The 13,265-nt window shown below is 37.2% G+C and overlaps 1 protein-coding gene across 1 annotated transcript in view; it reads left to right on the forward strand.

Annotated features, from left to right (window-relative positions):
* Positions 1 to 13,265, forward strand: part of LVRN (laeverin) — an 87,040-nt gene that overhangs the window by 40,584 nt on the left and 33,191 nt on the right. Inside the window, exons 5-6 of the mRNA XM_065874518.1 lie at positions 7,853 to 8,007; positions 9,454 to 9,567. Of these exons, the coding sequence (XP_065730590.1) occupies positions 7,853 to 8,007; positions 9,454 to 9,567 (269 nt within the window). The remainder of the gene's footprint in view (positions 1 to 7,852; positions 8,008 to 9,453; positions 9,568 to 13,265) is intronic.

The following is a 13,265-nucleotide window of genomic DNA, read 5'->3' on the forward strand; positions in this document are numbered from 1 at the left end:
TTTTTTTCTCATAGATCTGTATGGAATGTCCTTAAAATTATGTGAGCCACTCAGCTCAGAAAGTTGTTCCATGTTTTTTCTATCAAAATTAAGGGTATCATGTAAGTGTGTTTTATTCCTCTGACAGGTTAGTTAGTTAAAGTCTTGGGGAAAAGTATGTCTGGCCTTTACTGGCATATAGTAGAAGGAAAGTGGGGAGTAAAAATTGGGGAGCTCAAGCCTCTTGAACACTGGGAAGCCAGGGGCTCTGCAGCTCAAGCCTTCTGCTGAGGAGGGATGGGGAGTGAAGGAATGGCGACTAGCCTTGGCCCCCTCACGGATCCCAGAGGTGATACGCGTCATTTAGAAAGTTGGAGGCAGCAGGAATCTGGGCATGGAGACCAAGTTCTGGCACTTCTGTGGCTGGAAGATCTCAAGATAACCCTTGTCTAGGCAAGCAAATTTCCATTTGTCTTTATTTAGATAAGGAGAAGTCCAGAGTTATTCTTGATATCCTGTTCTGTCAAAGCATCTCCTCCATCCAATTAGTCACCTCCTTATTATCTCCACATCCATCCACTTCTTCCCATCCCCCTCATTCTCCCTAGTTTACATCACCAACAGCTTGACCACAACAGCTCTCACTTAGTTTCACCACTTCCGCTCTTGTCTCCTCCAATCCGTCTTCCACACTGAGGCCAGAGGGATTTTTCCAAAGCAAAATCTGATCATGTTACTATCCTCTAAAACCTCTCTGTGGCTTCCCATTTGAAGATAAAGTCCAAATTCCACACCCTGTCTTTGTAACAGTGCATCTTTTGCCAACCTCTTGGGGCTTTTCACAGTTTCTCAGAGTAGGAGGGATGCTGTAACACCATCTCTATCCTCTCCTACACTTTCATCTTCCTCTCCTCTCCTTCAGGCTCTTGCACATGCAGTTTGCACATCCTGCTGTACCTTTTACCCAACAGGTTGATTCTTATATTTCTCAACTCAGTGCCCCCTCCTCCATGAAGTTTTCCCTGACTCCATCTCTCATGCTTCCACAGCATCCTGTGCACCCCTGCCTTCAAGCTCTTGACCTAATAGATCCTAATCATCTCCCCCAGTAGGTCGAGGGCAAGTTGCGGGTCAGGATCTGGACTGTCCTTTTTTAAGTACTCTCAGAGCCTATGACAGTGCTTCTCTCAGAGTGGTAAACAGTAAACATTTTTTTTTGGGGGGGGGCGGAGGAATAAATACATGCAATGAATTCAGTAATTCCATGTAAATTTTGGCTAGATTACCAACTCTTGGAAGTCAGGGTTATATTGGCACTTTTTTTGTATCTTTCATAGCATCTCAGCCAATGTTGCTCTGTGAGCACACATGCAGGTGGTGCTTAGTCAAAACCGCATTTTGATAGATGATTAAAATAAGGAGTTTCAGGCTTCGCTGGTGGCATAGTGATTGAGAGTCCGCCTGCCGATGCAGGGGACACGGGTTCGTGCCCCAGTCCGGGAAGATCCCACATGCCGCGGAGCGGCTGGGCCCGTGAGCCATGGCCGCTGAGCCTGTGCGTCCAGAGCCTGTGCTCCGCAGTGGGAGAGGCCACAACAGTGAGAGGCCCGTGTACCGCAAAAAAAAAAAAAATAATAAATAAATAAAATAAGGAGTTTCTCTATTACTGGATCTTTAAGAGAAAGATAAACTAATGTTTCCTAATTACTTTAACTTTTGGTTGAGTCATTTAAAAACAAGAACAAACAAACGCACAAAAAAAGCAAGAAAGCCAAACCTTCCCTATCAGCATTTCCCACATACTCCTTACCCTTTACTCTCAGTGAGTCAGGTGAAAAGCCTTTTTATTTATTTCTTCCATGGTTTTCTTTTAGCTTACCTTCTTGAGGCTTGCTCAGTTGAATTCTAAGCCTCAGAATCTAAACGATGTGTATATATCTATTACATAGAATAGCATTTTTTTCTTTCTTTCTGCTTTTTTTATTGAAGTATAGTTGATTTACAATGTTTCAGGTGTACAGCAAAGTGATTCAGTTAGATACATATCTATTCTTTTTCAGATTCTTTTCCATTATAGGTTATTACCAGATATAGAATATAGTTCCCTGTGCTATACAGTAGGTCCTTGTCCTATATCTATTTTATATATAGCAGTGTGTATCTGTTTACCCCAAATTCCTAATTTACCCCTTTCTCCCTTACCCCTTTGGTAACCATAAGTTTGTTTTCTGTCTGTGAGTCTATTTCTGTTTTTTAAATAAGTTCATTTGTATCAATATTTTAGATTCCACATATATGACAGTTGTCTTTCTCTGTCAGACTTACTTCACTTAGTATGACAATCTCTAGGTCCATCATATTGCTGCAAATGGCATTATTTCATTTTTTTATGGATGAGTAATATTTCATTTTATATACACACACACACACACACACACACATACACACACACACACACACACACATTCATCTGTTGATGGATATTTAGGTTGTATCCATGTCTTGACTATTGTGAATAGTGCTGCTGTGAACATTGGGGTGCATGTATCTTTTCAAATTAGAGTTTTCATCTTTAGAACAACATTTTTTTTTCTGGTGTTGCTATCATTTTAATTCACTCTGTTTAAAGTCAGAAGGGGACTGAAATATCAAAATATTGCAGAGATGATAGAGTTGGCTGTTTGGGTTGTTGTAAGTTTTGAAAGAAAAAGTGGCATCATGATGCTTTTAGGAATAAATATGGGCATATGAGATTTGCAAACTTTTAAAATGGCAACTTCTCTTTTAAGTTTTTATTTTACTCTTAACTTGTAACTATATCAGGCTAATGATATGTATTGTACATCCCAGCACGATCTGTATTTTTGTAGTAGTAAAACTCAAGTACAATATAAATCATAAAGCAATGAAGTAATGACCATAATCAATTAGAAGCTACTGAGTAAATGAGAATCACCTATTACTTTCTTAGGTGCTCTGTGAATGCAGAAGAAGTAGATGGCTTAGGCTCTGTTCAAGTAGCTCAGTTAGGGAGATAGCTTCTACATGTTAAAAGCAAAAGCAACAAATTGCTAAGTATGAGATAACGTACTGGGTAAAAAAAAACTCTTAAAAGAAAAAGGATTGATAACTGGTAATGGGAGTAGCCCAAATATATAAAGAACACCTACAAATAAATAAGAAAAATACAATATAAAAACACAAGTAAAAGATATATGAATAGATGTTTTACAGAAAAGGAAATAGATATGACTAATAAACTTATGGAGCGATACTTAGCCTCATTAAGCAATCTGAGAAATGAATATCCAAGGCCACAGTGAGGCACCATTTCATACCACTCAGTTGTCAAAGAGTAGGCATTCTGACAAATGCCAATAGAAAGTGACGTTGTTGAAGGGAGTATCAGTTGTTACAACTTTGAAACTTATTTGTTATCTTACAATGTTGATCATTAGAATACCTTAAAACTCAGTAATTCCATTGCTAGATAAACCCCAAGAGGAATTTGGGCATATATGTGCCAGAAGACATGTGCAAGAATGTTCATAGCCACACTTTTCGTACTAGCCCCAAACTGAAAGCAACCAAAATGGTCACCGATAGGAGAATGGATAGATACAGTGTGGTTCATTCACACAACGGGAAACTATCCAGCAATGAAAATGAAACACTCTTTCTAAAGTTTAAAAACAAAAGAAACCTAAACAATATAGTATTTAGGCAATATTATATATAATATTAGCAACAATATATATATTCCCTTGGTTTTTCTTAAACAATGGAGTGATAAACACCAAGTTCAGGATAGTGGTGAATCTCTGGAAGAATAAGCCAAAGGTTGAGTTGAGAAGGAGCACAGAGGAAGATGTAAGTCAGCTGTTCCCAAATGTTACCATACACTGGACTCACTTGCAAGGCTGGTTAAACCACAGATTGCTGCTCCTGACCCCAGAGTTTCTGATTCAGTAGGTCTGGGGTTGGTCCCAGAATTTTTATTTCTGATAAGCTCCCTGGTGGTGCTGATGCTGCCAGTCTGGAAATCAGAATACAAGTTATTAATAATAATCTAAATTAGGCACAGGCAAGCAATCAAATCTGGCCCACCGCCTATTTTTGTATGGTCCATGAGCTAAGATTGGTTTTTACAATTTTAAATGGTTGAAAAAAATCAAAGGAATAGGGCTTCCCTTGTGGCCCAGTGGTTGAGAGTCCGCCTGCCGATGCGGGGGACACGGGTTCGTGCCCCGGTCCGGGAGGATCCCAAATGCCGCGGAGCGGCTGGGCCCATGAGCCATGGCCGCTGAGCCTGCGCGTCCGGAGCCTGTGCTCCGTCCGCAACGGGAGAGGCCACAACAGTGAGAGGCCCGTGTACCTCAAAAAAAAAAAAAAAATCAAGGGAATAATATTTTGTGATACATGAGAATTTTATATAAAATTCATATTTCAGGGTCCATAGTTTTATTGCACCACAACGTGCTCATTTGCTTACATAGTGTGTGTGGCTACTTTTGTGCTGGTATGCCTGAGCTAAATGTGTTACAGAAAACATATAGCCCACAAAGCTGAAACTATCTACTAATCTGGCCCTTTATGGAAAAAATTTGCCAACCCCTGTTCTAAAGGGTAAGTGGTAGAGTCACGGGTTTTGTATTATTATTTTAAAATAATGAATTCATCATTAAAATAAAATAAAACAGGGTCATGTGTGAAGAAACAAGAATTTTGCTTACTCCAGTTGTATGCATCTGAAGTAAAGAAAAAACAATTTTTAAAAAATAGTCATCAGGGTTAGTTATAAATGGCTTCTTAAAGTTGGTTAGATTGGACCACAAGTATTGGTGGCATTCATAGACTGAGCAGAGGATTTCCTGGGATAGCAAACAGCTCCAGCAGAGAACGACTCAGTGGTTGTAGAGAGCAAAAGGGATTGGCTTGAGCGGAATAGAGCAGTCTTTTGTGAGGAAAGTGGGTGGGTTGCTGGGTAGGATGGGTGCTGGTGGAGGAAAGGATAGGTAGAAGAATGGGAGACCTAGGCTGAGGCAACTAAGTATACCCAAAGATAAAAGAGCATTACCTGGTGGAGGCTATGTATCCACTACCTGGATACGCTTTACTACGTACTGTCAACTTCAACCAGGTGTAAAGTCAACTAAAATTACTGAGCATAGCACAGCATAAAACATTCATTAGGCAAATGTAGCATGGACTATAGGAATGATATTTCTTACATTAGCAAAAGAAACTTTTAAGACTTGTTCTAGTTTTAGAAGTAATAATGATCCCACTGTCGAAAATGTGGAAAGACAGGGAAAAGCACAAAAAAGAGAAGCAAAATCTCCTGTTTTGCTACCATGTAGAGATAATCATGGGTAACATTTTGGTGTATATATTTCCAGTGTCTGTCCTTGTCTCAATCTCCACCTTTCTTTGTTTTTAACAAAAATGATACCATGGAATTGATACTATTCTTTGGCCTTTTTTTTTTTTAAGTTAACAGTATATAGCAACATGATCCAGATAACTATTCTTTTTTATTGTCATTTTTAAGACATAGGATGCCTACATATCAGTTTGACAGAATAATTTATTTAATCCTCAGTGGTTGAACATTTGGACTGATTTTACCTTTTTGGTGGTGGGTGCTGCTTTTAAAACACTAAAGAAAACATAAGGAAATTTTTACAAATATCCATGCTACTTGCCTTAGTAGAAATTCCAAAAGTGGAAAGGGTAGGAACATTTTTAAAGGTCACGAAGCATTTTGCTGGATTGCTCCAGAAAAATTGTACCAGTTCACACCCTTGCCAAAAGGCTATGTGACAGTTTTCCTATACTTAATTATTAATTCTAGCCAATACTAATTATCAATCTTCTCATACATTTGAAAGATTAAGTTATATCATTGTTTTAATTTTTGTTTTTGATACAAAGAAGCTGAACATTTTAAATAAGATTTTTGGCTGTTCGAATTATTTCCTTCATGAGTTGTTCATATTTTTATTTTTTCTTTTTGATTCGTCAGAGTTCTTTAAATATTGAAAAAAATATTGTCTAGTTGTGATATATGCTGCAAATATTTTTCCCAGTCCGTGTTTTGCCTTTCAAATTTTTTGTGGTGTTTTTTGGTGAAGTAAAATATTTGATTTTAGGGCTTCCCTGGTGACGCAGTGGTTGAGAGTCCACCTGCCGATGCAGGGGACATGGGTTCGTGCCCCGGTCCAGGAAGATCCCACATGCCGCGGAGTGGCTGGGCCCGTGAGCCATGGCTGCTGAGCCTGTGCGTCCGGAGCCTCTGCTCCTCAACGGGAGAGGCCACAACAGTGAGAGGCCCGCGTACCGCAAAAAAAAAAAAAAAAATTGATTTTAAATAGACTTTATTTTTTAGAGCAGTTTTAGGTTTACAGAAAAATTGTGCCCAAAGTGTAGAGAGTACTCATATACCTCCTCTCCCTCCCCTTGTCCCCAACCCCAGTTTCTCCTATTGTTAACGTCTGACATTGGTGTGGCTTTTTTTAAAATTACAATTGATGAACCTGTATTGATACATTTTTATTAACTAAAGTCCATAGTTTACATTAGAGTTCACTCTTTGTGTTGTACAGTTCTGTGAGTTTTGACAAATGTATATAGTAATGACAGGTCTCTACCATTACAGTATCATACAGATAGTTTCACTGTCATAAAAAATCCCCTGTGCTCTACCTATTCATTCTCCCTCTTTTCCCCAAGTCCCTGATAACTACTGATCTTTTACTGTCTCTATAGTTTTGCCTTTTCCATACTGTTATATACTAACTGGAATCATACCATGTGTGGCTTTTTCAGACTGGCTCCTTTCACTTAGTGACATGCATTTAAGTTTTTTCCGTGTCCTTTCATAGCTTGATAGCTCATTTCTTTTTTTTTTTTCTTTTTGCGGTACGTGGGCCTCTCACTGCTGTGGCTTCTCCCGTTGCGGAGCACAGGCTCCGGACGCGCAGGCTCAGTGGCCATGGCTCACTGGCCCAGCCGCTCCGCGGCATGTGGGATCTTCCCGGACCGGGGCACGAACCCATGTCCCCTGCATTGGCAGGCGGACTCTCAACCACTGCGCCACCAGGGAAGCCCAGCTCATTTCTTTTTATCACTAAATAGTATTCTGTTGTATGGCTGTACTACAGTTTCTTTATCCATTCACCTATTAAAAGACATCTTGATTGCTTCCAAGTTTTGGCAGTTATGAATAAGACTGCTATAAATATTCATGTGCATGTTTCTGACATAAGTTTCTGACTCATTTGGATAAATACCTAGGATCTCAGTTGCTAGACTGTATAGTCAGCCTATGTTTAGCTTTACAAGAAACTGCCAAATTGTCTTATGAAGTGGCTGTACCATTTTGCATTCCCACCAGCAATGAATGAGAGTCTTTGTTGTTCCACATCTTCTCCAGCATTTGGTGTTTTGTTTTGAATTGGTGTGTCGTGGTATCTCAGTGTCATTTTAATTTGAAAATTCCTAATGACATATGATGTTGAGTATGTTTTCATCTGTTTATTTGCCATTTGTATCTCTTTAGTGAAGTGTCTATTTAGATCTTTTGCTAATTTTGTAAAGTTATTTTCTTATTGTTGAGTTTCAAGGGTTCTTTGTATATTTTGAATATAGGTCCTTTATCAAAATTATTTAATTTTCATATAGTCAAAACAGTTTATTTTCTGGCTCTGTCTTTGGTATGTCTTTAAAGCCTTCTTTCCCCTTAAATTATAAATATTTACTTGCATTTTTCTTTCAGTAATTTTATGATTTCATTTTGAGATGTTTGTATCTGGAAGTCTCAAATTTTGAGGAAGAGATGATTTCATTTTTCCCTCCATTTAAATCCACTTAGATATAATTGCTTTGCCTACTTTTGACAACCGTGCAATGGAGAACTGGGGACTGTTGATGTTTGATGAGTCATTATTGTTGCTGCAACCAAATGATAAACTAACAGAAAAAAAGACTGTGATCTCCTATATTGTCTCCCATGAGATTGGACATCAGGCATGTGGTAAAACGTTCTTTCTTATTTCACATGAAAATATTCTCCAGCTGCTGTACCAAAAGTAGCGACCCCCCAAACCCTGCTGTATACCAAATTTTAAAAATTATTTGAAAAGTGGGTCGCTGAAAGAAAACAAGGAAGGATCTGTGTAATCAGATCCTGGGTGGATTTGAACTATTGGTGATAAATCAGTGATGAGAACTTAAAGAACATTCGCAGGTCATATATTTATATCCAAAGAGTAGCTGTGTTCCACAAAGTTCTCTTCAGGAAAAGTAAGCCAAGCAGAGCTATGATTATTTGCTTTCCATTCCATCTTAAAATAGAGATATTCAAAAAAGTCACTGGAAGATATCCACATTTCATTAGCAGATTATTACAAACTTTTTTTTTTGAGAGAAGTTACAAGTTAAAGGATTATAGTCAATATACTAGTGTCAGTGAGGTGAGCAGTAATTAATCCTTGAGCTGCATCCCCAAAGGTGATGTAAACAGGATTTATTTCATTAGATCTATATGCTTTTATGCTGTGATTTTTGAAGTTTAGTTATTTGATTTGATGGAGTTTCTCACATCTGCATTTTGACCTTTATAAATCAAGTTTGTCAATAAAGAAGTCATCTAAACTATGATATTGTTATCTTTTTGTTATATGGACTCCTAAGCAGTTTTGGAGAAGAGTGATTTACTGGGATTGAATAACACCCTGTTACACAGTCAACACATGCTTTCACAAGTTTTGATCAGTCACCCAAAGTGTCATTTTTTATTATAGCCTAAATGACACATTGTTTTGGAATACAGGCTGCTATTAGTACATCACAGCTGTTATATAAGAATTTGGTTAAATACCAGGACGTGGATTTGTTGGGTTTGGAAATTATTGTGTTTTTCTTTCCTGATTCTATTTATCATCTGTTTGACAGTCTCTTTCTGTTAAGCTCAAATAGAAAATAATTATAGCTGTACCACTTTGCAGAACATATGAATACTTGAGTGATTTTTACATGGTGTAGATCAAATCATGTCCTGAAAACACAATCATTGCTTACAGCAAGATCCTAATGTAGTCTGTTTAGAGGTATAAGATTCTGTAATTAGTAGGTGCTAAGTAAACTTTCAGGACTTCTGATTTAACTTAACTTTGGGGCAAAGTGGACAATTTAAGAACTGCTACTCTAGCTTACCTTATTTTTTAACATCACAATTTTAAAACAAAAATTGCTTTCAATCATTGGATGTGAAATGATTATTTTAGAAGAAATGCATGACTGACATCTCTTCATGTTAAAACAACAACGTCATTTTGGAGTCCTGTTTTCAAGTTTGTCACTGATAGCAAAACGCATTTAATTTTGTCTTTGACCTTACATTTATTTCACATGCAATTACAATAAATATTTCTTAAATTGAATTTAAGAATTTTTTTTTCCCAACTCCAAAAGTGGTTTGGAAACTTGGTTACCATGAATTGGTGGAACAATATCTGGCTCAATGAAGGTTTTGCATCTTATTTTGAGTTTGGAGTAATTAACTACTTCAATCCTAAACTCCCAAGGGTAAGTAGTTTGTTAAGTTAATTATAATTTTTTCCCTTAATTATAAAGGTAATGCATGTTTATTGTGGAAAGTGTGTAAAATACAGAAAAATATAAGGAATATTAAATTATCTGTAACACCAGAGTTGATCAATTTTATCTTTTTGGTATGTTTTCTTTTTCCAGACTTTTATTATTATAAATATTCCTAAAAGAGAATTACACAGAAATGTGTAATACCCTTTCTACTTCATACTATATCAAGAGCATTTTCACAAATCATTAAATCATTTTTGAAAACAAGATTTTTAAGGGTTGCCTAATATTTTATCATATCACCTTACAAGGTGTATATATGTAATATTTCCCTACTATTAGATTTTAGGTTATTTTCATTTATTTCTACCTAGACTAAATTTTAAAGCACTTGTAATCAGTAGTCTATGGCTTTAATGATAAGAATATGCTATATTATATACTATAAATATTATATATTATGTTACATATAATATAGCTGATATTACATATAATACTAATAGCTGATATTGTATCTATTATAGCTGATATTCTTTTGCTGTTTTGAGTAAATAGTAATATGGAAAAATAAACTTATGGATGGGCAAATCTGATTATTTCAACTGTAAGTTATGGTTCTAATATTTTATTTAGAGTAATTAGGTAGTGCTTTCAGAATGGCATGATAAAGCCAAATTGGTTTTATTTGATTTAGGTGTTTAAATGTTTAGATTTAATACCATATTTTGACACAGACCTCACTTTTTCACTGCAAGCCAGGGGTCCTTTCTCCCCCTCTGTTCCTGCCTCCTGCCATCCCTCTGATGCTCAGAGCTGCTGTTTCTGCTGCTCTTTGCTAGCCTCTCTCTCATCTCCCCTCCCAAGTGTTTCCAAGGCCCAATTTTTGGCCTCTTTCCTCCCTTCCCTACCCTCACTCATTCAGAGTATATTGCCATTTGAAATGCTGATCTCCACTGGCCAGATCTTCTTTACAGGCTAAATTTATTCACTTTGATGGAGAGTCTAAGATTGTGTTCTTTCTATTATATTGGTTGTAAATTTTCCCTCTTATGAAAGGAGGGAGATGGTAGGTAGATATTTGGTTTTTGTTGATTAAAAGGTTGACAGAATAAAAAGTTGACAGACCTCTCTTGGTGCCACAGAAACTTAAAAAAAAAAAATCCTTTTTTACCTGTTTGTGAAATTGTACTTTCTGGGAAGCACTGATGTAGCAGCCTCTTACTGCCCCAGTTCCATGCCACCCACTCTGCCCTTTGCAAACATCCTATAAAATGCCCACCATCACATAGTCCAGCCATTCTGCAGTACCTCTGCTCTTCCTCCCCTGGATTGGACATCATTATATAGATCAGCAGAATGAAGTATTGAAAAGTTAATTGACTCGCCTAAGGTCATTTGCCTGATTGAGGCGTAACTGTGATTACATTCCAGTTACCTGGGTCTAGTCTGAAGATGAGGATAATGAGGATAATAACAATAATACTGTATTTACCATTCACTGAGTACTTAGGATTTATCTGCCTGGTAGTGTAAGTTCTATACATATATCATCTTACTCAATCTTCAAAATAATCATATGAGTATAGTTGTTATTTTTTTCTATTTTCTATTGAGGAAACTGAGGCATAGAAGCATTAGGTAAGTTATTCAAGGTCTCACAGTTATTAAAGGTCAGAGGTGAGAGTCAGTTCCAGGTTTCTCTAACCGCAAAGCCCATGCCTTTAACCTCTGTGCTCTGCAGAGAAAACACCTGGGAGTGTTCTCGTTCTCAAGGAGTTTATGGTGTGTGTGTATATGTTCATTATATGACTCTTTGCACATACATAAACTTTATACAGATACAGTAAATCTCAGTTGTCTTCAATAGTCCTTTCCGTATACTCTATATCTACAAAATTGTTTATATCTCTCTTTTATAAAGTAGCATCTACACATGGTTAGTGTCATCTATAACTGTTCTTGAAAGCATTTGGTTGTATTCCAAATTAACTCAGTGCTGAGAGTCAATATGGAAAGAAATTGCATTCCCATAAAACAATTAGATTCACCCTGTATGTCCTTAATTGAATAGACTATACTATCAATATCAATCAGTTACCTCTTAATGCAACTAAAATGGCTAAGATTACCATATCTGGAAACAGTGATGAAAACATATTACTAATGTTTTTGAAGCTAAGATGGTAAGCTTATCCTCTCTTTTACCATTTAGTTATTTCTTTTTATCATTGATTCTATATTTTTTGTTTTATTTTATTTGTTTTTATACAGCATATTCTTATTAGTTATCCATTTTATACATATTAGTATACATATGTCAATCCCAATCTCCCAATTCATCACACCACCACCTCCACCCCTGCCGCTTTCCCCCCTGGGTGTCCATACATTTGTTCTCTGCATTTCTGTCTCAGTTTCTGCCCTGAAAACCAGTTCATCTGTACCATTTTTCTAGGTTCCACATATATACGTTAATATATGATATTTGTTTTTCTCTTTCTGACTTACTTCACTCTGTATGACAGTCTCTAGATTCATCCACGTCTCTACAAATGACCCAATTTCATTCCTTTTAATGGCTGAGTAATATTCCATTGCATATATGTACCACATCTTCTTTATCCATTCATCTGTCGATGGGCATTTAGGTTGCTTCCATGACATGGCTATTGTAAATAGTGCTGCAATGAACATTAGGGTGCATGTGTCTTTTTCAATTGTGGTTTTCTCTGGGTATATGCCCAGTAGTGGGATTGCTGGGTCATATGGAAATTCTATTTTTAGTTTTTTAGGGAACCTCCATACTGTTCTCCATAGTGGCTGTATCAATTTACATTCCCACCAATAGTGCAAGAGGGTTCCCTTTTCTTTACACCCTCTCCATCATTTGTTGTTTGTAGATTTTCTGATTATGCCCATTCTAACTGGTGTGAGGTGATACCTCATTGTAGTTTTTTTTTTTTTTTGGCGGTATGTGGGCCTCTCACTGTTGTGGCCTCTCCCATTGTGGAGCACAGGCTCCGGACGCGCAGGCTCAGCGGCCATGGCTCATGGACCTAGCCACTCTGCGGCATGTGGGATCTTCCTGGACCGGGGCATGAACCCACGTCCCCTGCATCGGCAGACGGACTCTCAACCACTGCGCCACCAGGGAAGCTCCTCATTGCAGTTCTGATTTGCATTTCTCTAATAATTAGTGATGTTGAGCAGCTTTTCATGTGCTTCTTGGCCATCTGCTATGTCTTCTTTGGAGAAATGTCTATTTAGGTCTTCTGCCTATTTTTGGATTGGGTTGTTTGTTTTTTTAATATTGAGCTGCATGAGCTATTTATATATTTTAGAAATTGATCCTTTGTCCATTGATTCGTTTGCAAATATTTTCTCCCATTCTGAAAGCTGTCTTTTCATCTTGTTTGTAGTTTCCTTTGCTGTGCAAAAGCTTTTAAGTTTCAGTAGGTCCCATTTGTTTATTTTTGTTCTTATTTCCATTACTCTAGGAGGTGGATCAAAAAAGATCTTGCTGGAATTTATGTCAAAGAGTGTTATTCCTATGTTTTCCTCTAAGAGTTTTATAGTGTCCAGTCTTACATTTAAGTCTCTAATCCATTTTAAGTTTATTTTTGTGTATGGTATTAGGGAGTGTTCTAATTTCATTCTTTTGCATGTAGCTGTCCAGTTTTCCC

This window comes from Phocoena phocoena, chromosome 3, assembly GCF_963924675.1.
Source record: "Phocoena phocoena chromosome 3, mPhoPho1.1, whole genome shotgun sequence".
NCBI lineage: Eukaryota > Metazoa > Chordata > Mammalia > Artiodactyla > Phocoenidae > Phocoena > Phocoena phocoena.